Source organism: Leptidea sinapis, chromosome 19, assembly GCF_905404315.1.
Source record: "Leptidea sinapis chromosome 19, ilLepSina1.1, whole genome shotgun sequence".
In the NCBI taxonomy this organism is placed as follows: domain Eukaryota; kingdom Metazoa; phylum Arthropoda; class Insecta; order Lepidoptera; family Pieridae; genus Leptidea; species Leptidea sinapis.
In genome coordinates, this window is record NC_066283.1 from 11,582,107 (window position 1) to 11,607,299 (window position 25,193).

Sequence of the window (25,193 nt, forward strand, 5' to 3'; positions counted from 1 at the left end):
CCAATAAAATGAGGATACATGTTAAAGAAAGAGAACTAATAATAATAAATAATCAAATCAAATAAAAAACATAAAACGAGAAACTCCTTGCGTATAGAACCTTTCTTTAGTGAGTGACATTGAATTCGTTACATTCGTTTCGCAAAAACAGTAAGTTATGAAATGAACGCTGCTAGCTACTTTTGAACAACAGACACAAATATCGACATATCGACAGATTGTATTTTACTTTTGGTCAATCCCTATGACAAATATTGATAAACGGTGTCATATTCACATATACAATATTTAATTATCTAACACATATTTCTTTAAATGATTATAATATTAAGAAAATAGAGTCTTACTGCGTAGGTACATAAAATGTAATGCAAAATATTTTTGTGACTATGTTCTATGAAAATGAACACAAACTTTAAGTATAGAAGAATCAGTGTTAACCTGTGAAATGTTTCTTTATTTGGATTTTTGCTTTATTTAACAACACAATCTAACTCAGAGCACGATACCAATTTTCTAATTAATATCCGTTAAAACACAGAACAATTACGATAAAAACGCATAATTAAAACACAGTCCAATATGACAGGAGACTAATGGACACTAAATTGTTTCAAAACGGTTTCACGATCCATGTATTCTGTCTCTTTCTAACACCCAGGTTTATGTGTAAGGATAATTTTCTCACTGGCCGCGGCCATGTATTGAGAATACCCTCTAGGCGTGTCTATACTAATCTATACCTAAGTACTATTACTTTAAGTTAAAATATATTTATTGGAATAGGTATTTAGGTAAGTGGAAAAATACAATAATATGTTCCGCGAGGCCGGTTGTCTACAAAATGCTTTATCTAAAGGATGACAGTCGACTAAAAATGAATCGATGATAGTCTGTGTTTCTAGAAAATTCTGGTTACAGATGGAAAATCAAATATTGTCTATTCTTAATTCTCATTCAGAATCGCGATTTTGTAGTTTGTACTGTGGAATTACGAGTCATTGAGTCTCCTAGGCTTAAGCCGGCGTTTCCTTCGCGATTGACTTACTGATTGTCACGATTTAAGTAAAACGTGTTTTAGAAATTCCGACTAACACAAGGATTCTCGTGCAAAACTTGTACTTGTATTAATTGTTACTAATAATGGCTGCTATGTCAGTTATAGGTATTGATTTTGGCAATGAATCTTGTTATATCGCTGTTGCTAAAGCAGGTGGCATTGAGACAATAGCTAATGATTACAGTCTTAGAGGCACACCGTGAGTAATTTTTGATAATTCTATTCAGGCTCAAGTAACTTAACACCAGATATCTATAATCAAACATTCATGTTTCTTCCAGATCATGTGTTGCTTTTTCACAAAAAAACCGAATATTAGGTGTAGCTGCAAAAAATCAAATGGTTACCAATATGAAGAATACTGTCTTTGGTTTCAAAAGACTCCTGGGTAGAAAGTTTTCAGATCCACATGTTCAAAAAGAATTTAAGAATTTCCCATTCAAGGTGGAACCCAGACCTGATGGTGGTATAGGAATCAGGGTAAATTATCTCGGGGAAGATAATGTGTTCAGCCCAGAACAGGTAAATATTGCACTTTCTTGGTTATCAAAAATTATCAATTGATAATAGAGTATTTTAGTTAATTACATAATATTATGTTCTATTACAGTATTAGTAAGTACCCTATTGATTACATATTTTAAAGAATTGAATTCAGGAAGTTAACTTGAATGGCAAGAGGTTTACTGAGCTTCCTCTGCATATTAGAGTACCAAAAGGGTCTTTTCAAGGGCTCTACCTCTTTCAAATTTATCTTAATTAATGAACTACATACTACAGTTATTTATTTAAAACAATCCAATAGTTATTAGTATATTATTCATTCATAATATGAATATATAAAGTAAACACTGGAATGGCACCAAAAATACTGGCAATGTTTCCACATTAGATAGCTAGGCTGATTTGTTGGCTGAAATAATAGTAGCCCTATTGAGATGAGTAGATAGTACTTTGTACATGTTCTGCGGCTCTGGGCTACACGGGCAAGTGTCTCTGCAACAAATGTCTTTGGCAGTCAAAGCATAACCTAAATGGCACAGAACATACCGAAGTGGCTTGGAGCCAGAGTATTGACACAAGTCATATCACACACCAGCACCTTTTCCCTTGCTACAAATGCCCTGTGGATGACTTCATTGATGCTGTTATTATTGTTATCCCTGCTTACTATTGTTTAATATATATAAATTAAAAATTCATTCTTCTACTGTATCATATTACAGAGCTACCCTGTGGCAGATTTACACAGATTATGTAAAAGATGCTAAGGTTTACAAGATATTAAGTACTTAATTTGTAAGCATTTGTGTTTTGGATGAAAACTAATGAGTCTTATGCCATACCTTTATTGCCCGATATTATCTTATAATTATTCCATTATATGTATTTATATGCATACGTATGTATAATATATAAATTTTGTGTAGATAACATGAAAAAGTTAAGCCAATTGTTAAATATATAAAGTACTAGCTGACCCAGCAAAAGTTGTATTGCCGACATTAAAATCGCGATACAAGAGTAACTGTTGATTGTAGATAGGTGAAAATTTGAAGTTGTATGTATTTTTTAATGCTGACTCATAATCAAACTAATTAAAAAAAAAATGTCGTGTGGACCACCCTTAACATTTAGGGGGGAGAAAAATAGATGTTGTCCGATTCTCAGACCTACCCAATATGCACTCAAAATTTCATGAGAATCGGTCAAGCTGTTTTGGAGGAGTTCAATGTTTAACACCATGAGACGAGAATTTTATATATTAGGTGAAGTTATTTTAATCCCTGGAAGCGAACACTTAACTGTTAAAACACAAGATAAGTACACATATTACTACTGTACTGTTTAAAAAAGCCATGTGTGGTTCAACTGTGTCTGTCCTTAAGTGTGGCTTCCTATCTGTGGCTAGCAGAGAAAGTTCACCACTCTTATGTACCACAATCAATTGGAATACAACAGATTTTTTGTCAATAATGTGTGAATAATTTGATCAATATTCAAATTGATGTATGAAATAGCTAAATTATATGGGAGTTTTGTTGTAACAAAAACGTGAAACTCAGTGGTTTTAATGTTGGTGTTTCAGATAACTGCTATGCTGTTTACAAAGCTCAAAGAGAGTGCAATGATTGCCTTACAAACTCCAATTAATGATTGTGTCATTTGTGTTCCGAGTTACTTCACTAATGCAGAGAGAAATGCTTTGCTTGATGCAGCTGCTATTGCAGGTAAAATTCAACACTTATAGATACAGGGTGGTGTTATAATGGCGGAAAATATAAAAAAAAAAATGGAAATTATAATAAAGTACAATATAGGTATCCAAAACATTTCTTATTCTTATTTGATGTTGTTGTTTATTAAAATGACTCAGATTGTTTAAAAGTAGCACTGAAGTTGTTGGCCTTGTACAAGTTATATTAACTTCACTTACAATGGATTAACCTTGACCTTAGATTCAACAATTTGTCCTCATACTATACATATTTAATTCTGATTGAACTCAATTAAACAGATCAATAGTGTTATGATGGGTACATTTAACAGTTGTTCATTACCCCAGCTCTTAAAGTCGATTAAATTTATTCTTGTACAATATTTAACGAATCAACATGATATTGTTGATGACACCTCTTGAAATATTTAGTTAAGTTATGGATAAGTTTTCTAATATATAATAATAATAATAAGTGGGTTTGGGGCAACTGCCCACCAGTAGGTTTGAGGAGCTAGATAGTAGTGTTTAGAGTGAGACAGGCAATATTTTTTTGTGCTTTATTTAAAATTATAAATATCATTTTGATTTATTAAATGAATACAGAAAAATGTAAGCAAAAGAATGGTGGAGCCAAAGTCAAAATGCTCAAGACACTAACGGAACACATAAGGTCTGACTCCACCAGCCGCGGTGGTTGCGTCGGAATATACTTGTCCATTTTTAAGGCGCGATTTGATTATACACATATGGCATATTGCGTTAGCTTTGTGGCACGCCGCGCTCGACAAATAACATTCACTTAAAGATATTTTAAGCATAGCCGTTTCTGATCATTTTTTAATTCACTGGATTGTTAATCTTTACTTTTGCATTAAATATGGACACTTGCCCTTTGGTCTACAAAAGAAAGTCTCATAGCATACTGAATTAAGATAATATAAAGATAAAGATAGCCTTTATTTCTAGATATTAGTTATGTAGTAACATGTTTATTTTTTTTTATTTCCTCAATTTTTTAACAATGTGTCTAGCTTGTCCACTGACATAGGCCTTCTCTAGGACCTTCCAGTGCTCTCTCTCCCGCGCTTCTCTACTCCAAACTGGTCCAGTAACCTTCTTTATGTCATCTTCCCACCTTAGTATCTGTCTGCCTCTCTTTCTTTAAATTAGAAGATAATATACTTAAATAAAATTATTATTTTCAGGCCTAAATGTACTTCGTCTTATGAATGAAACAACTGCAACTGCTTTGGCTTATGGCATTTATAAACAAGATCTGCCCACTCCGGAAGAAAAGTCCAAAAATGTTGTTTTTGTTGATTTTGGTCATTCCTCACTGCAGGTATCCTTCCCTATTGTAGCAAACTTATAAAGTTTACAGGTTGTAAGATTTGGCAAGTATTTAATTACTTTGTTTGTTTATAGGTTTCAGCTTGTGCCTTTAATAAGGGAAAGTTGCGTGTTTTGGCAACATCTTGTGATGCATTCTGTGGTGGCCGGGATATCGATACAGCACTTGCTGAATACTTCTGCCAAGACTTCATTTCTAGGTACAAACTGGACCCAAAAAAAAATCAAAGGTACTTTTTACATTTATTAAAATCTGAAGTTAATATAAGACCATGCAAAATAAACTATCTTTTAAACAAAATGAGAGTCAGAACTTGGTCAGGGCGTAGTGTGCCGTACGGCACTTTCGATTTTGATGTATATGAAACATCTAGTGCCAAAGGGCACTTCCCGATTTTGGAAGGTTAAACAGTCATTTTAACTAAAGATACTAACTCTTTGGGTAGGTAGGAGTTAAATATATTGAAGAACGTTTGATAGCTATGAATGACAGATAACTTACATACATACATACATACATAAAATCACGCCTCTTTCGGCGACTTCCGGCTGACAGATAACTTAAAACCATAAAAAAAATAAACTACGTTTAATAAAACCGACATCAAAAACTGAAAAGTATCAAATAACTAAAAATTTTATATAATACACGTCTTATACAAAAATTTACCTTTAATATAATAAAATATTATTGTTTATATGTGCTACCTATTGATAGGTTTTAAGTCAGTGCCAAGCCCTAAGCAAAATAAATTTTAATATTATAAAAAGCTTAGTTACTGTAATTATTTAGGCTGTCTGGGAACGCGTGTCTGTCCGCTTGGTTCTAGACGAAGCTATCCCACGCGTGGCGAGTGTAGGTACCCTTATTACATTTGGCTTGGCACCGACTTCAAAGCTATCGATATGTAGCACATACAAATAATACTATTTTAATATATTAAAGGTAAATGTTTGCATAAGAGGTGTATTAAATTAAATTTTTAGTTATTTGATACTTTTCAGTTTTTGAAGTCGGTTTTTTTAAACGTAGTTTATTTTTTACGTTTTAGTGTCAGTTAATAATTATATATAATCAAACTGAATGAAAACTCCAAAAAAAAGTCGTACACAGAAAACATTATGTCATCCAGGTAGACAAAAATTTTCATATAAATGTTCATAAAGTGGAAACTACTCGGCCAAACTATGTAAAATTTTTATGGGACCAAATGGTATCTATTTCGCATCGAACAAAGAAAGAATTACGTAAATCCGATGATAAATCTGAGAGTAGTCGATGTACATATAAAAAAAATACCGATCGAATTGATAACCTTTTTTGAAGTCAAAATAGATTTTTCAATTAATTTTTAGTTGTTAGATTTCTTTATTTCCAAACAATTTATGTTTTTAAAGTGATAACCCTCACTTCTAGGATTAACTGTAACAGGTTATCAACTGTAAAGTAGATCCTGCAGATGAAGCCACAACCTGATTAAAATTTTGTTTTTCAAATTCTTTATTTCCGTTTAAGAAAATTATCCGGTTGAATATATTGTGGTTATTACTGAGAATGGGTGTTTATGACAGCAGATACAATTAATACGCAAAACAAGCTTTTTTTTAAAAAAATAAGTAGCAACTCACAACTGGGTTTGGTAATTCTTTTATATGAGTTAAATACTAAAAATAAGATTGTAATTTTATTAGAAGTTTATTAAATTGGAATAACAAACTTATCTCCTGATCGCTTATTTATTTTAAAATAAAATTATAAGATAGACATATTTGTATAGTCTTACTTTAACTGCATAAAAACCATTAAGTTGTTCATTTGTTTGATGATCCCCCTCTCTATGAATTATCTCTTGGCCCGAGCTGGTTCTCTGTACTCCATAGTTGTTTACTATTTAAGGAAAAATAGACTGTATACAGTATGGTCTGCATACCTATGAAATAAATAAAAATATAAGTAATACTAGTCCACAGAACTATCGCAAAATTAATTATATAATTAAAAACTTTAAATTGAAAAAGTGAAATTTTCAAACAAAATAAATAATCAAATAAATGTAATAAAATTTAACAGTCTGTATAGACAACTTACCTTGACCCCAGAACGACGTGCGAAGGCGGCAAGTTGTCGGCTTTACCTTTGATTCGTTTGATAGTTTGCGACGTAATTTAAATTCACTATGTTCATTTATACGAACACTTTTTTATTTCGGGATACCTATCTGAACTGAACTTTAAATTGAATATTGTGCATTAGAATAGTATTGGAAACGTAAATTTTCAAATTTTCTAAATGTCCACCACACTCTTGATGAATACACAAGTTACATCACCGTACAATGTTGTCCCGAAAAGTAAATGTCAAATTCACAGTTATAAAACTAAAGTGGTGCTCAGTGCTCACTTAAAATAACGAAAAAATAATTCCTTAATAGGGAATTCCTCACAATTATAGTGTATCGATCCTTTTTTATACTTATTTAGCAACCATCACCAAGTACCTAAACATGGCTACTTTTTTTGTGGTTTTCGAATATCTTAATAATTTCAACAAATTATTTATTAGATAAACTTTTTTTATTAGTTTTCAAAGAACCTTCTCCCACGTACAACCTAGCAGGCATTGGAATGAACGTTCTTGTGCGGTGTATCGTGGACAAATGTCAAAAAAAGTATGTACAAATTTCTAAAGGTCTAGCAATGCTCATTTCTCCATAAAAAATCCTGAGTATCAAACGGGCAAGTTGGTACGATTTTTAACAGTAAGATTGCTTTGTATTTAGGTACGTAAGATGTAAGGCATAACTACCTTATTTTATCGATACTTTCCTACACATACACCAACAAGATAAACTAGCCTACAAACTATAACAATTATTATTAATAAATTAATGAATGGGTAAATTTTGTAAAAAAGAAATTATTTTCGTAACTTCAACTTACAAAACCACTGTTTTCTGAGTGATAAGTTGGTACGATTTTTTATAGGTTGCTTTCGAATTATGTAACATGTCAAACAAGTAATAAATCGTTATTGTTAAGTTCTTCCCTATTCACAATAATTATCTCTCAACTCCTTTATAATTTATAAAAACAAAATCACGAAGCTGTTTAGTTTTAAATACAGGTGTAGTGTATTTTTACAACAATCATTACAGAATAATTTTAAAATAAACTTAAATAACTTATTGTCTATCGATTACAACTCCCTTTAAAGAAAGCTAATTATCGATAGAAGATATCTTTACACTACCCCGCCAGTACGAATTTCGAGCTTGCTTTGAATCGCACCGCCCGCGTCCGTCAAAGGGACACCGCCGGCACGTGTACGCTGCCAAAGAAAACCGCCACTGGCGGCAAGGCCGTCTTCTGACACTATTGAAATATTCAAGTTCATTGAACCCTTGACCCAGTTAACTAATACTACACAGTACGTATAAATTTGTGCAAAATGAAAAGTTTACTTTTTGACAAAACCAATGCACGGATTTCGTTAATTTTTGGTATATCGTCAGCAAATATGCTAACAAGTATGAACCTACATTTGTTTCATAGAAGTTAGTTCCATACTGTATATCTTAATTACTTTAGAGTGTGTGACAAGCTAGGTCTTACACTTACAATTTGTATGTAACTTTGTATTAATTGTGTGTGCATTGCTCAAAATAAAGGTTAAGTGTCAACCTCAATATTTTTCCACGTCTTCGCAGCTGTCATAGTCTATCTAGACGTAAAATTGATTTAAGCTACTCATATTTGCATAAAAAAATATCGAGTTTGAATTTTTGCACTCAGATGCTTCAGTTTGATGATACTACCAGTTACTGTATATATACATTTTCAGAGCATATCTACGACTATTGCAAGAAGTAGAAAAGTTAAAGAAGCAGATGTCTGCAAATAATACTCGTTTGCCGCTCAACATTGAATGCTTTATGGAGGAGCGAGATGTTAGCGGTGACATGCAGAGATCACAAATGGAACAGCTGTGTGCCGAAACATTCTCCCGTATCGAGAAAACATTGAGAAATATTTTGTACAATGCAAGTAAGTTAAATGTTTATAAGAATTTAATTAAAAAAAATATTAAATTTGGTGTTGAGTGAGTCTCAGTCTCATGTCGAAACATGTGTCGAATTGATTGAAAACGAATGTTAGCAGAATTTACAGTCAAGAAGGCTCACTACATTTGAATAATAATTTAATTGTTAAAGTTTATGTGAGACATGCTTTTATTATTATTATAAACTTTATTTACTTAAAACGGATTTGCTCACGAATTTATCCGTGCTGGACCGCCTAGTTTCGGCCCCTTATCAGGGTGATTGTCCTCGATAATGTGCTGTTTGTCATACTGTAAGTATGTTTGTGTCCGTACCAACACCGATAAATTCTGAGAAAAGCTATTTTAAGTTAGATAATGTTTATAAGAATGTTTATTTTAAAGTATTTTGTATGAGTAAGAGTATATTTTTTTTTTACCAGAATTAAGGTCTGAGGATATTAGTTCAGTAGAAATTGTTGGAGGCTCTACAAGAATTCCTGCCGTCAAGAACTTGATTGAAAATGTTTTCGGAAAACAGCCATCAACTACACTGAACCAGGTACCATATACTTTACAAACATGCCTGTTTATAGCTTATTAATTATACTTTAATATATGAATTTTAGGGTTGTACTTACATAATTTAAGATTTTAAAATGTTCCCAAATATAATACAAATCAACAAACTTACTGTGATTGTAACTTGTTATATTATGTGTGTGTAACTTACTATATAATATGTTATTGGTCTCTATATAATATTACATCTTGATAACTATCAGCAATAATGAACACTGAAATATATAAAATACTAGTGGACCCGACTGACATTGTCCTGTACACAAATCTTAAATTTGAAAAATCGGTCCAGCCGTTAGGAGGTTTTCACTAACATACACATGAGCAGGAGAATTATATTATAATATGGACGGAATTGAGAATCTAACCAATCTCAAATTCACTGGAACACAAAAAAAGTCATCAAAATCGGTCCAGCCGTTTAGGAGGTAGTTCAATTGTAAATCTAGACCATTCTCGAATCCACCGAAAGACACACACCAATCTCAAATGCACTGGAACACACAAAAAATCATCAAAATCGGTGGAGCCGTTTAGGAGGAGTTCAGTTACAACAGACACACAAAAGAAATATATATATTAAGATATATGGACGGAATTGAGAATAACACACAAAAATATCCTTAAATTCTAGCCGTTTAGGAGGTAGTTTAATTGTGAATCTAAACCATTCTAGAATCCACCTGAAGACACACAGAAAGTTTCATTAAAACCGTTCAAGCCATTTAGGAGTTCAGTTACACAGACGCACACAAGCAATATATAATATATTGTTACGAACAAACAAAGCACAAAGAAACTAGCGCCATCTAGCATTAACCAGTAAAAGCACTCAAAGATCAAAGACAACATGAAACTCCCTACTCAATACTAGATTTCGTTAAAGTAACTACGAGAATCGAGCCAAACCGGTCGATCACGTTCGCGCGAGTCGGGTACGTTCCAGAAAGGAACTTTCTGGAATGGTCTGGGACTCGTCTCGACCTTCGAGGCGACTTCGAAGTGAAAACTGTTGATCAAGAGTGCATCAGAGACATCGTTAGTGCTTAGTGTTTGGACCTAGTGCTTTGTGTTGGACCTAGTTCTAGTAAATAAAGTCTTCAAAAGAGTCAGCAGGTCTTTCTCTCTAAATTTCGAATCCTAACACGTAACAACTGGTGCTGGGATTTGGAGATGCCATTGACTCCGAGAGAGGACTTTAAGGAGGGCAAGTAGTTTTTTGACTTTCAATGAGTGATGTCACATCCTATTCTTGGAGGCGCCTGAGGGAAAGTCGCATGTGTAAAGAAAGTCATTATTCCTGGACGAGCGGAAGCTCGGGTGCTTTTGAAACTACCGCCAGCCGGAAAGAAAAAAAAACAGATGCGTGTTGATCGAAGACACACCTACCAAGACATGAGCGCAAAAACTGAAACGGCGAGAACCCTTGTTAGTGGAAGTAGTAACGCTGTGGTCAAGGTTTTGAATGTTGTTGATCGCGAGATTTGTTTGAGCAAAGGTGACGTCATTGGAAAGTGCGAGGAAGTTGTCTGTATGAAAAAGTTAGTTCGATGACAGACACCGATAAACGCTCAGCAAACAACAACAACTACGTATTACGTGACAGAGCTACTCGATGACTGCAAGAGTAATCTGACTTATCTGACGGCAGAGCATGAAAGCTAGGAAGTTTTTAAGACGGATACCAATTGCAAAGGAAAAAGAAGTTTAAGACCTTTTGGAGGACATGAGAAGGAATAAGATTATTGAACCGTCTGCAAGTCCGTGGTGCTCACCTGTTGCATTAGTGAAGAAGAAAAATGGTAGCACGAGATTTTGTGTGGACTATAGGCGTCTCTATGATGTCACTAAGAAGGACAGTTACACGTTACCTCGAATCGATGACACTTTGTATACCTTGAGTGGCATGAAATGGGTCTGGACCCTAGACCTGAAATCTGGATACTGGCAGGTGGAGATTCATCCAAAAGACAAGGAGAAGACAGCTTTCTCGACCGGTAAAGGTTCATGGGAATTTAACGTCACGCCCTTCGGATTGAGCAACGAACCTGCCACATTTGAGCGACTCATGGAGTGTGTACTAGCAGGCTTAGTTGGAGAGGCTTGCTTAGTCTACTTAGATGATGTCATCATTGTTGGCCGTGATTTCGAAGACCATTTGCGAAACTTGCAGCGAGTTTTCGCTAAAATAGAGGCAAGTAAGGTCAATTATCTCGGCCATGTTATCTCCAGTGATGGAATCCAAACAGACCCGGAGAAACTGGAAGCTGTTCAAAAATGGCCTACCCCTAAAGACAAATCCGAAGTGCGGGCATTTCTCGGCTTATGCTCATACTACAGGCGTTTTGTTAAGGGATTCTCAGAGATAGCCAAGCTACATCGGCTGACAGAATGTAAACGACAATTTAATTGGGATGGGACTTGTGAAGATTCTTTTTAGAAACTGAAGAAACATCTGTGTGAATCACCAATCCTGGGGTATCCACAAACTGACGGTCGGTTTACAGTCGACACGGATGCAAGCAACACGGCCATTGGAGGGGTGGAGAACATGAAAACCAGATATGACCGGAAATCGAACACGAGCGGCTTCGAGGAAATGTCACTGGTGTGGCTGCATAACCCAACTCGCCGGAAAGGGAAATCTCCAAAGTTGCAGACCAAGTGGGACGGTCCATACAAAGTGGTTACCCGACTGAATTATGTGACTTATAGGATTCAAAAGCAACCAAGAGGGACATTCAAGGAACTACTGTGGAACTATATAGAAGTATAGTGAAAACTAGTGATCAAGAGTGATACCAGCGAAACCTACGACTTGGCTACGACCTAGGACATCGTTAGTGCTTTGTGTTGGACCTAGTGCTAGTAAATAAAATATTCAAAAGAGTCAGCAGGTCTTTCTCTTCAAATCATTCGAACCCTAACACGTAACGACTACTTACGTAAGATTAAAGAAAATTTCAGAAAAAGTCTTTGCTTCCATTGTTTAAACTTAATTTTTTTTAAACATCAAGACCCATATAATATGTCATCTTCTTATCACATCATTGATATTTATACTTATAAATATAATACATTAGATTTGTATTGTCTCGTGTAACATTTTGTTGCTATTAAGCTGATTCTTAATGATAATTCGTAACAAGTCTTACATCACCATAGCTGAATGGGAGTCCTGTACTGTATTTTTTTTTGTTCCCGCAGGACGAGGCGGTGTCCCGCGGGTGCGCACTGCAGTGCGCCATGCTGAGCCCGGCCGTGCGCGTGCGGGAGTTCAGCGTCACGGACGTGCAGCCATACGGCGTGCGGCTGGCCTGGGACCAGGACGGGGACATGGAGGTGAGAAAAGAGAGAAGTAGGTGACGAGCGCTATTGAAGTGCCGCTCACTCTCTAGAATCCTGAGCGGTACTTCATTGTAATGGGCTAAAAGCTTGTACCTATTGACCGCGTGCAACGCAAAGCTGCTCGAATTATCGGGGATCAAGTTCTCTGAATGACTTAATCACTTGGCGTTACTGGGAGTGTTCCGAGCAGCTGCTTGACCTGATTCCTGCTGCTGAATTCCACTTTCCCATGACTCGTCACAAATTAAGATATCATTTCTTGTCTTACTATTTGATATTATAATATCTACTGATAAGTTATAATAAGAACAATGGTGTTTTCATTATGATAAGAAACACTAATGTTAAATTATGTGTCAATCATTGTTTGTTGTACTCTATTCTCAGGTGTTTCCGGCATTCCACGCTGCGCCATTCTCTAAAATGCTGACATTCTACAGAAAGGAACCATTCTCCGTCAGCGCTTTCTACTCTGAGCAAGTACCGTATCCCGACTCCTTCATAGGTATGCATTTTGAAATTGAATCTCAAAATATGTCAAAGGTTAGGTTTGATAAACACATATTAAAAACTGTATTATTAAAACTCTAGGTCAGTGGTACATCAAAGATGTGCAGCCAACTCCAGAAGGGGAGTCCCAAAAAGTTAAACTAAAAGTGAGAGTAAACATCCACGGTATTATTACCGTCGCGTCCGCTTCACTTGTTGAAAAGAAACAAGAGGTGGGACAGAGTGAGGGTGTGGAAATGGAGAATGCCAATGAAAATGCACCGAACCAGAAATGTCAAGAGCAACCGATGGATACGAATGGAACTCAGGAACAGCAGAATGGACCTGAAAATCAAGAGGTGAGAGAGGACGAAATGAAAGGAGAGCCGGAAGAAAAACAATCGTGGACACAGAGAGTAGGACAGTGGTTCAGCGGGGTATGTGTCCGTAGCGCGTTTGTTGAGTGCCTTTATGATGTCTTTTGCATATCTACAAACATTAAGAGAATTGAATAATTCATATTACTTTTATATCATAATAATTTAATACTAAAACTGGATCAAACTTGAATTATTTAAAAAGCCACATGATAACTGCAAAAGACATCACACAATATCCTCCCCATCCTCAAGCGGAGGCCCCATTTGCACAGAAATAATGACTGAAGATTATGTTTGTCTCTGTGTCCACGCATGTTGTTTTCTGTTTTGAAGAACATTTTGTTTTTGATAGTGTTTTGTGTTTTGTACTAATTTTTTTTTCTGTTTGTGGTGTTGGTAGTTTAGGTGCAAATGGGTCATCACATGGCTTGGATTAATTATTACAGTGCAATGATTCCATTTGACTTTGTTTGTCATTCATGTGTCCAAGCCATTGTGATGGTGGGGAGAAACACCTTGTTTTGATGTAAATGGGTTGTTTTTATTTTTAGGAGGATGATAAAAAGGACAAGTCAAAGGACAAAACTAAGAAGGTTCTTGTTAAAACAGTTGAGCTTCCGATTGATTCTCGCACACATGGCCTTTCTCAGACCGAGTTGAATAGTTTCTTGGAACAGGAGGTAAAGTATGCAATAATATTTTATAGCGCCTAAATAAATGTGAGTCATAAACTCTTATGATTATCTTGACATAATTTTACTCATAAATTTTGCCCTTTGCTTCCCTGGGCATAAAAAGAATAGGGAGGTCCCAGGTTCAATTGTGTCAAGAGGTGACTGAGGGCATTTACCAGGAGGAGGTTTCTTTGCACAGGATGCCGGCTAGATTATGGGTAAAACAACAGCGCCTTTTTCTGTCGTGATGCAGTAATTTGTAGGCATTATTTTTGTGCTACTGAAGGGCGCCGTTGCTAGTGAAATTATTGGGCAAACGAGGCTTAACATCTTATGTATGTATCGGACGTACCGGGCGGGGCGTATCCATTACTATCAGCTGGACGTCCCGCTCGTCTCGTCCCTCATTGTCATAAAGAAAATACTTTGAATTTTTAATTAGTAGTTTATCTTTCTGGCGGCAATTTAATTTGAATTTAATTAATATGTTGAAGTCTAAGTAACAATAATAACTGTGCGCAGGGTAAAATGCAAGCCCAGGACCGGCAGGAGAAGGAGCGCGCGGACGCTCGCAACGCGCTCGAGGAGTACGTGTACGAGCTGCGGGGCAAGCTGTGTGATGGAGTGCTGCGGGACTTCATTGGAGACGAGCCTCGCGACAGACTCATCAGCTCGCTGGACTCCATCGAGACGTGGCTCTATGACGAGGGCGAGGATCAGACGCGTCAGGTATACCAATATTGATGAGTGAGGTGTCACAGAAAGAACATAAATGAGACTGCATGTATGAGCCAATACATATTATAACATTATGTATATTGGGTACAAACACTGATAATCTATAACTAACTGTGATGATCTGCGTGCTAAACCTAAACGAATTATAATACCTAAAAATAAAAAGAACAATTATGAATGTTGACACAGATTGGTCATGTAAATGTCGACTTTTTCGTGCGTTTTAGTCACTACACACATATATGGTATCCCACACATAGCGCATAATATAACCCTAAGGTCCTCTTATGAACAGCCAGATATAAATTTAGCATTCTACCCCTATGGGTACTCGAGGTCCAACAATTTTACCGAAAAATTAAAAATTTACTCTGTATGTGCAACACTCTAATGTGCAACGGAATTTTATAATCCGCACTATAACATCTTAAAATTAATATTATTTTATTGCAGCAACTAGTAATTAACATTTATTAAAGTGAAACTTTTATTACATTGTCTAAAAATTTTTCGTCTGTGTGTTGCATGTCGCGTGACGGTCGGGCGGCGCCTATAGTTCGCAGCAGCTGACCGTTAATATTGTTATTTATTAAAGTGAAGTAAAATTTTTAGTTAAATGTCTATAATGTGAAAAAATGTTTCACTTTTACCGTGGTTTCATAAAAATCACACAATCCTTTTTTAATTAATATTTGTAAAGTTAAAAGAAATGTTTAAAAAGTATTACAAATTTAAATAATACAAAAAGTAAGAATATAGAACTTTTATAAATATATTAATATAAATATAAACTTATTAATATAAAACCGACAGCCATCGAATCCGCAAATTACGTGAACTTCAGAAATGTGGATAAATTACTTGCTGAAGATATACCTGTAAGTGATAATCATTCAACTTCTGCATATTTTAAACAACTTCCATCACAGATAAATAGCATTGGCATAATAGAACCTAATCCACTTTAGGTAGAAAGTATTATTGATAACCTCAAATCTGAATCAGCCACTGGATACGACAATATCCCTACAAATTTTTTGAAATCTGCTAAATCCGTTTTGATCCTAATTATTACACACCTAAGCAAGATCTCTTTACCACAAGGAGTATTTCCATGTGAATTGAAAAAATCAATAATACATCCAGTGCACAAACTAACTAACTAAAGAACTTTGACTAATCTAACTCGCACTTGACAACTTTTTATTTAATTTGTTGTGTCTCAAAATTTCAAAATGTCAACATTTGCTATTAAATTAATATTTATATTAAAAAACAAACCGTTATTAAATATTGTCAATATACATTATTAGTTGCTTCATCTGTTATAATAAAGTTAGAGTTGTTTCAATAGTATAATAATTTGTTGTCAGGTGTACAGCGACAAGTTAACCCAACTGAGAACGGAGGGTGAACCAATCCAGCAAAGACGTCTTGAATTTGAGCTTCGCCCCGGAGCTTTGGATGATTTTGCACTCGTTATACAACTGACTAACAAGGCTGTTGATCTATACAGGTAATTTGATATAAATTAATGAAAATACAAGTCCTACTGGTCCACAGAAGTATAGTAAAATTATTTAATTAAATTACCTAAGTTATAAAAGAGAAATTTTCAATAAATTTCATAATTTAAAATTCATTCCTTTGATATTTATTATCAAAGGAGGATGACGAGAATGGAGCCACATATTTAAAAATTAAGGAAGCATTTTACAAGTACAAGTTTATATTAATTATAAACATAAGTTTATAAGATGTTTATTCAAAAATTATTGAGGCGCTAAGATATGGGAGTCAAAAGATATAATTTATTAAAAAATAGGTCATCTTGCACTATCGGAACGTTTTGTGCAATTGACATCTAGATTTTTTTTGACATGACAGTCATTTTTTAAATGGATGTTCCGACATCATCAAGCTATCCATACTTACTCAAATCAGAAATTCTGTAGTAATTCACAATAACTGTAAATTACAATAAGATTAAATAAGATTATTATCGTTTTTGATACTAAAGTCAGTAAGTAAGTATCTTTACAAGATTCGAAACCTTCTTAAAAAAGAATGAATTGTGAATCCTCAATTATTAGCTGCTGGTCAACCTTCCACATATTATATTATCTTGAAGCAGACAGTAATTAGGCACATATAGGATACAAATTATTGAGTGAACAATAGATATTGATTAATAATTTTAGATTATTAGGTATAACTTTTTTCACCCACTTTTTTAGACTTACAATAATTACTTACGTTCTACAATTATTAACAAGTTTCCTTGATATACGCCACTAATTAAAGTGGGTCCCAAAATACATGCATTCTCGCCATCCTCTTTTGAATTACATAAAAGAAAACAGTCTCTTTAGACAGTACTTTGACCCCGAGGAGCGACAACGTAGCACACAAGCCACAAATCGGCTGTTACCTCTCTTGTCGTAAACAAGCTCTTAACAATTAGCGAAGAAATGAAAATTGTTATAAATATTTCACTTGAACTTTAAGAAAATTAAATTAATAAATACAGTCCAATCACTTGAAACAACCGCGATGTTCCCGCGGGGAATGTCATTCCAAGTTTATAAAAATGTAATTAACCACAACAGTATGTTTGTGTATTCTTCGCAAAGTAAATATCTTAAAAAATAAAAAATGCTGCCCAAAGTAACAATTCCACGCGGACGAAGTCGCGGGTAACTTCAATAATTTATAAAGATCCCATTTAAAGATGCACCAGATATTCGACAAGTTTCATGTGATTCGTACCGTTATCGCTTTACATGTTGTGATAATATATAATTTGATAATTACGCCATCGCTTCAATGTGGTTGGCTAGATAGGGAAGCATTGTTATAAGCCGTGCCGATTATTATATAATTCATGTTTTGTGACGTCAGAGGAGTGCAGAAACCGACAGAAATGAGTATCAAAAAGAACTCAAGGCACGATATCAACAGGAAAATAGGTAAAAAATATAAACAAGCCTATATACCTCTTGCTATTGTGGTTGATTTATAAGAAACTAGCTGTGCCCTACGGCTACACCCGCGATGTACAAAGGATTAATATCTTTATACTATATATTATAATATTTACAAAAATCTATATTTACGACTAGCTGAGATGTTCAGCTAGCCTAGTGCTAGTTTGCCTAAACTATTCCTAGTCAATCTGGCTAACATAGAAGAAAATAGCTATGAATTGGACTGGTACACTAAATAAGAGCGATCACACAAAAGAAGTCATCACATCAGCCGGAAGACGTCCAATGCTCCTTGTTCGGCAGCCTCCCCCATACATCTCCGACGATCAGTCCCGCGCTGGCCTCGTCCAACGTGGTCTACGTCTTCCGGGACGTGGTCGCCATTCGAGGACTCTTCTGTCGCACCGGCCATGTGTCCTACACACTGCCATTTCATTTTCGCAATAATTTGGGCTATATCTTGTATGACTTTGGTTCTTTTGGAGCTATATCATATATTTTTAAAATTGTAAGTGAATCGGCTTTGAAATAAAAATGCATGGAATAAAATTATAGATCTGGCGATGCTAAGTACTCCCACCTGGTGGAGGCGGACATCCAGAAAGTATGCGAGGCCAGCAAGAACGCCCTGAGCTGGCTGGAGAGTGCGCGACACGCCCTGGCGCGGGCGCCGCTCACACAGGCGCCGCCGCACACCACGCACCAGATACGGCAGGAGAGACAGGTACCGCCACGAGTACTGGACAGATACCAACTCAGTGACAGAAAATTGACGATTAATATAAATTTCGTGGAAAATAACATGATTATCATAATGAACAAGACAACATCTTATTCTATTATTAGTATGAATATTGTTTCAACACTGAACACCCGCACTCTGCTAGTATTTGAGATCTAATTCACGTTCCAAGTAATCATCAGCACACTTCGTCATTGTGCGTCAAGTCTCACTCTGCAAAATTAATTTAACGGAACTCTTGCAGCCATACAATAAGGAGATAATATCAATATTTAGATCACACAGCGCTACTAACCTACATTTTTATTCACCTTAGAAGTTGCCTCTCTTTCTATTACGTGACTATTACCTCTTCTGACGATATTAGACTTCTTACAGTACCTTACCTAGTATAAGGTCATCTTATAAAAATTGCTCAGTTTTTTCTATAATATAAATAGGTATGTAACCGTAATTTTTAAACAATATTCTTTCGTTGTCAAACCTTGCAAATAGTAATTCAAATTCAAATATTTTTATTCAAAAAATATTTTAACAAAAAAACAACCGACTTCAAAAACACTATTCCAAAACAATAGATATAATGTGCACTAAAAAGTATAAAAATAATTGCGTATTTTATATACAATGTAATTAATTAATCTAATTCTAGTTACGATTATTGTTATTTTTGGAATCGGTGTCCTTCCGCCGCGACTCGCTCTCGCCTCCTCACGACTCAAGCACATCTCACCTATAACTACATAATTATAGGTCGTCATATCGTAACTAGAATTAGATTAATTGATTAGATTGTATATAAAATACGCAATTATTTTTATACTTTCTAGTGCATATTATATGTATTGTTTTGGAATAGTGTTCTTGAAGTCGGTTGTTTTTTGTTAAAATATTTTTGATTTTTAGTGAATTTGAAGTACACTAACTAACAATTAGTAGATTGAGAGTTGACTAAGAATTAAAGAGTTCCGTTACTTTGTCATGGATTCCGAAATCAGAACCTAACCAAACTCTCACCAAACTATCTTTAAAGTATATCCTTTCCAATAAAAAAAGAATCATCGAAATAGGTTGGCGCGATATTGAGTTATTCGTAAATTTATCATCCACTTTCCTATACGTATGTATAGCAAATTTAAGACTTTTATGGTTTTCTCATAGATGCCAATGTCAGATCTGGACCAAATTTCAGTGGGACCACACGGGAAGCACCAGCTTTCAATTAAAAAAGAATTATCATAATCGGTTCACCCAGTCGATAGATTTGAGGTAACAAACATAAAAAAAACATACCGATGAATTGAGAACCTCCTGTTTTTTTGAAGTCAGTTAACAATTGGACATAGGACATTGTGACATCACTTATTGAAAGTCAAAAAAAAAACTACCACCCATTCCAAAATGAATGCCTCAGGCCTGAGAAGAATGGGCACAACAAACTCAGCAGTCTTTTTTTTTCATCATTAAAATATGTTTACAAAGTAATATTGTACAAATAAACTAATTATTTAATAGCCTGAGGGCCGTCGCTCCATTCCCAATCTGAGGTATCATTAAGAAAGTCATTTATGTTATAGTAACCTTTACCACACAAACGTTTTACTATCAATTCTTTTGAATAACGTAATACTTTTGTTTGGTATTTTTTCTGGGATCTTGTTGTAAAAGCATATACATCGCCCCACAAAAGACTTCCTAACTCGACTTAGCCGAGTAGTAGGCATTATATGTTTATGTCTGTTCCTGGTGTTAACATTATGGTTATGACAGTTTCTAGCAAATTCCCTTATGTGCCTATGAACAGACAATACATTATCAAGAATATGTTGAGAAGCAACGGTCAAGATGTTAATTTCTTTGAATTTTTACCTAGGTTATAAATAGAGCGAATAGCCCTTTTCTGCAGCACAAATATTTTATTAATATCGGCAGCTTTGCCGCATAGCAATATACCCCTACTAATATTATAAATGTGAAAGTTTGTATGTCTGGATGTATGTTTGAACTTCTTTAACGCAAACACTACTGAATGGATTTTGATGAAACTTTGCAATAATATAGCTTACATACCAGAATAACATATAGGCTATAATTTATAAAAATATTGTGCGAATTATCTATACATTTAAATAAAATTGGAGTGTCTGTTTGTAATATTGTAATAACCGTTTTTTACTAAATGTATATTATGAATACATATACGGTACATACACCAAAATAACATTTTTTTCAATTTGTTTCTGTCGGTCTGTCTGTCTGTTTGTTCCGGCTAATCTGGCGACTTTTATTGGCAGGTAGCTGATGTAATAAGGAGTATCTTAGGCTACGTTTATTTTATAAAAATAAAGCAATCCCAAAAACGGTCTAACTCTAAAAAAATTATATGGCAAAACAACGTTTGCCGGGTCAGCCTAGTAGGACATAATACTATGTAAATAACTAAAGTATTGTAGTCGCGCCGTATCTATGTCAGTTAATTGTTTAATCTTTTAAACCGCGTATGCTGCAGAACTAAGTCTGTTCGCCAATCCTTTAATATGGGGGCCCCATTGTAATTTGGAATCTAGAGTAATGAATGACAAGAAATATAGCAGATTCCACCGGTTTTAACACATAGCCGTTTAACAAAACACTTGCATCAACATTTTTGACTATTAACTAAAAAACTGACTGCATATTTAGGATCACTGCTTAACTATTCCACATAGCAATTAAAATTATGAAGTAATACGAGGAATACTAGGACTAGACCTTGGATCATTTATACATCTAGATCTATGACAGCTGTGAAAACGTTAAAAAATATTGTCTTTACAACTAAACTCTATTTTGAGCAATTACCGCGCACTAACACAAAGTGTCATACAAATCGCGAGTGTAAGACGTAGCTTGTCACGCACACTGAACTAATATCACTGGCCTGTTGTCGGTTGTATAACAGCAAGAGAATATCTAGACGTATAAATTATATAAGAATTAGACACATAATGTTACTCTGTTATCATCACTAATGTTTTAATCCATCTTGTAATGTGTAAGGGTACCAATATTATTTATTGTTTCAGAACTTCGAGAACATTGTTAACCCCATCATAAACAAACCAAAGCCCAAGGAGAAGACTCCCCCGCCGGCCACCGCCGGAGACGGTCAGGAGACCACGACTACTGCCAGCTCGGAGCAGGCCCCACCTTCCCAGGAACAAATGGATGTTGAGTGAACACACAATATCTTAGAATGCACGGACTTCACAACACATTTTAACACAAACTGATAACACTGTCTGTACTCTCACCTAATTGTATGTTGGGTCTATAGATATATAAAACATGTGGGGTGCAGGCCGAGTGCCATGGTGCCACGAGTAATGCTTTTTGTATAATTCAAATAATACATGCTCTTGCATTGTGGTGTAAATAATATTATTTTAAATTGTTCATGTCTTTGAGTTTGACTAAAACATTTATTTTTCTTTTTTTTTTGTTGCGGTTTGTGAAGTGATGAATACTTAAAGTATCCATGCTCCGTCATTTATTTAGTTATTATTATTAGAACAACACTGAGGAATACTAAATTAAATATTATGAAATGTTAGGTATTTCAGCAAAGCATTTCAATATAAAAGATATTCTCACAGTGGAAAGTGAAAAAATTATACAAGTTTAGTCAAAATTACCACAATATATAATTATTTTATGTCAATTTTATTTGTTAGTGTTCTAATAAGTTTCGATCCTACAGCGAGTGGGTTATCACTTCAATAATTATAAATTTTTATTTCAGCATGATAATATACCCCATCTGTTTGGGTGTGTGATGATTTGATGAATGAGATTTGATGAATAATCAACTAAGTAGATAGTTATAGTGCATTTCTAAATCAATTTAACGCAATATAGTATTATTATTAATACACATTTTCGTTTTTATATCTATGAATTACAGTGGAATGGGAAATAAGCAAATAACAGCATGTTTCAAAATGAATAATTGAGAAGAATATTGGAACTTGAAACTAACTCATAAAATCCATAAGTGAAGTAGTCCAAGAAAATGTTATGTCTTTTTAAGATCCTTATAGTGAAAAGCGATAAATATAAATATAGTACTCGATAAATACTAGAGCCAATTCCATCAAGAAAAAGTTTTACACTAGATTAATTGAATGACTAAAAGGTGACAATTTATGTAAAATGAAAGTAATTTGATCTTAACTCGTAAGTTGTGTCCATGAAGGTATTGTAACGAGCACACGTACTGTACTGTGTGTGGTGAACAAACAAACTGCTGAATGTGACTTAGATCAGTACTAAGTCGGTGTAAGACTCTATATTCACTGTGTGCCTGTATTATGTTGTATTAGTAGAGCATACTTCTGCAGTAAAAAGTGACATTCCACTTTCAAATTACATCGGATCTTTTTTCTTTATGTACAATTCAGCTGGGCATTTAAATAGGCGATTTCTATTTATTATCACAAATTGTTCTTTCGGCGTTTTCTTAAAAGTTTACATGGTTGAACCATTTATATTATGTTACATGTGCATTCTTATGTTGCAGGCTTAGTTTAATAAATAATTTAACTCACACGTGTTTTATTACTTCCTTTTGAGTACAATGGTAGAATAACAAACACAACAAGGAAGGCAATAAAAAATTCAGACTTGAAACTTACACTTTAATTACCTCTCGATAACACGCGGCTCTGACATCAGGCACAGCTGGTAATACGTACAGCTAGGCTGCTAAAGTCTTTCACTTACACATTAATAACACACATTTAACATAACTCTAAATATTAACAGAAAACACATACATCTAACAAAATAAACAGTAGTTTATTTTGTTAGATGTATGTGTTAGTAGGGCACACATTATCATTTGATACAAAGTCACAACATAATATAATACACCCAACCCTAATACATTATATATACAAGTACCGTACAGAGAGACCTGTTCTGTCCGCAAAATATTTTTATGGGTGCCACATTACAAACACTGAACGAAATAGACAACATTAAAATATCCAACTGAGTTATGATATGATTGCTCGAATCTCTGTCATCACATTGCTGTAATAGTTATTTATGCGACTGTTGGGTAATAAGGGGTATTAAAACACGAATGTGGATTTATCTCACGAGGCGAAGCCGAGTGTGATAATAGTATCACATGAGTGTTTTAATACCTAATTATCAACAGTTGCATACAAGACTTTATCTACACCCAGAATATGAATCCTCTAAAACATTCTGAAACAGTTAGCTTACTGCTAACATTAAAACAGCCACTCCTAGTAGTAACCTACTATCATCCATCACTGATTATAAACAAATTAACTAACTATTTATTCTTGTAGTAATTTACATTTTGTATAGTGCAAAAATTAAATTTCGCTCAAATTTGCTGTTCTTTTGCAACGTTTAAAATGAATCGCTCATTTTTTGTAAAGAAAACAATAAAAATATCGAAAAAAAAATGGCGTGTTCTGGTAGTGTGGAATGCGCGTAAACGAAAATGTTATTTTTTTGAAATTCATACAGATACCACGCATCGAGCAATAAGAATGTGGCTGTCTGTTAAAACTCTTTGAGCATGAAGGGATTGAAAAAAAAAATAGGAGTGTTGTTATGAAACTCATTACAACACTCGTTTGAATGATGTAATGGTTATTAGAACATTGGGTGTTTTAATATTGGCAATAAGCTAACTGTTTCAGAACCTTTAATAGAGGATTTAAGGCATGGGTGTAATGTGAGGATATAAAGACTTAACCATATTTTCACAGAATATCAGGATTATTTTCATGTTTTTGAGGTAATATTAACTACTTTAAATTTTGAGCCCGATGTATTAATTTTAACAGAGTGCAGATTATGCAGTAACAAACACACCGCACAAGGAAGCTCATTTCACAACTTTGTAGTACGTAGAAGAAAGCTCCTTGAAAACCGCACTGTGGAGGACCAGATACCAGGGAGAACGATAGATCGTTCTCCCTCATATACAAACATTGATAGCTTCATTGAATCACTCACTACACACTTAGATACAATACCACAACCACAAAGTAATTTTATAATAGCTGGAGATATTAACATCAATATTCGGCCCAAAGAAATTGAAGCATTTCATGAAAATAAAAACCGTCTATTCTATCATAATACGTTGTCGACCTATGGTATACTATCAGGTCATATTTTACCTTTTTTTTTTAATTTATTTATTTATAAAAGTGCATAGTTGGTACTTAAATTTTATATCTCGCCAAACTGTTGCAACAGTTTGTTGGCGAGTTTGCGCTCTTAGACTATACTATAATATCGTGCATCTATAATAAATTAACCTTTACCTAATTTGTAAGTTATCTACACTATTACTAATACTCACATGATACATTACTTAGTTATTAATTCATAATATTCCTAAAAACATCGTGAAATCTTACCTGTATTCATATAACAACTAAACTATACTACTAATATAACTAATAATATATAAATACTAATTTTTCTTTCTAAACTTTCTTCTTTTTTCTAAATATTAAGGCTTACGTGGGGACCTTACTCCTTTACAGTCTTC

At 34.5% G+C, this 25,193-nt stretch overlaps 1 protein-coding gene across 3 annotated transcripts; it reads left to right on the forward strand.

The window, feature by feature from the left end:
• Positions 1–936: 936 nt before the first annotated feature.
• Positions 937–23,195, forward strand: LOC126969965 (heat shock 70 kDa protein 4L). Of its 3 annotated transcripts, none has more exons than XM_050815604.1 (15): positions 937–1,259; positions 1,342–1,582; positions 3,150–3,291; positions 4,487–4,623; positions 4,707–4,861; positions 8,473–8,675; positions 9,114–9,232; positions 12,460–12,594; positions 12,988–13,105; positions 13,192–13,526; positions 14,021–14,149; positions 14,666–14,872; positions 16,255–16,397; positions 18,424–18,592; positions 21,676–23,195. In XM_050815604.1, the coding sequence occupies exons 1-15, from the start codon at positions 1,144–1,146 to the stop codon at positions 21,826–21,828; spliced, it is 2,502 nt and encodes an 833-aa protein (XP_050671561.1). In that variant the 5' UTR covers positions 937–1,143; the 3' UTR covers positions 21,829–23,195. The 3 variants fall into 3 exon arrangements, with proteins under 3 accessions (XP_050671561.1, XP_050671562.1, XP_050671563.1); XM_050815605.1 differs by having other exon boundaries at positions 938–1,259; positions 14,036–14,149; XM_050815606.1 differs by having other exon boundaries at positions 940–1,259; positions 13,192–13,448.
• The last annotated feature ends 1,998 nt before the right edge of the window (positions 23,196–25,193 follow it).

What these genes read in the sequence shown, in the direction of transcription:
- LOC126969965 (XM_050815604.1), top strand. Translation starts at nt 1,144, where the DNA reads ATGGCTGCTATGTCAGTTATAGGTATTGATTTTGGCAATGAATCTTGT. An exon ending in GTATCCCGACTCCTTCATAG is followed by an intron (nt 13,106 to 13,191) that starts GTATGCATTTTG and finishes TTAAAACTCTAG; the next exon opens with GTCAGTGGTACATCAAAGAT. An exon ending in TAGGACAGTGGTTCAGCGGG is followed by an intron (nt 13,527 to 14,020) that starts GTATGTGTCCGT and finishes TTTTATTTTTAG; the next exon opens with GAGGATGATAAAAAGGACAA.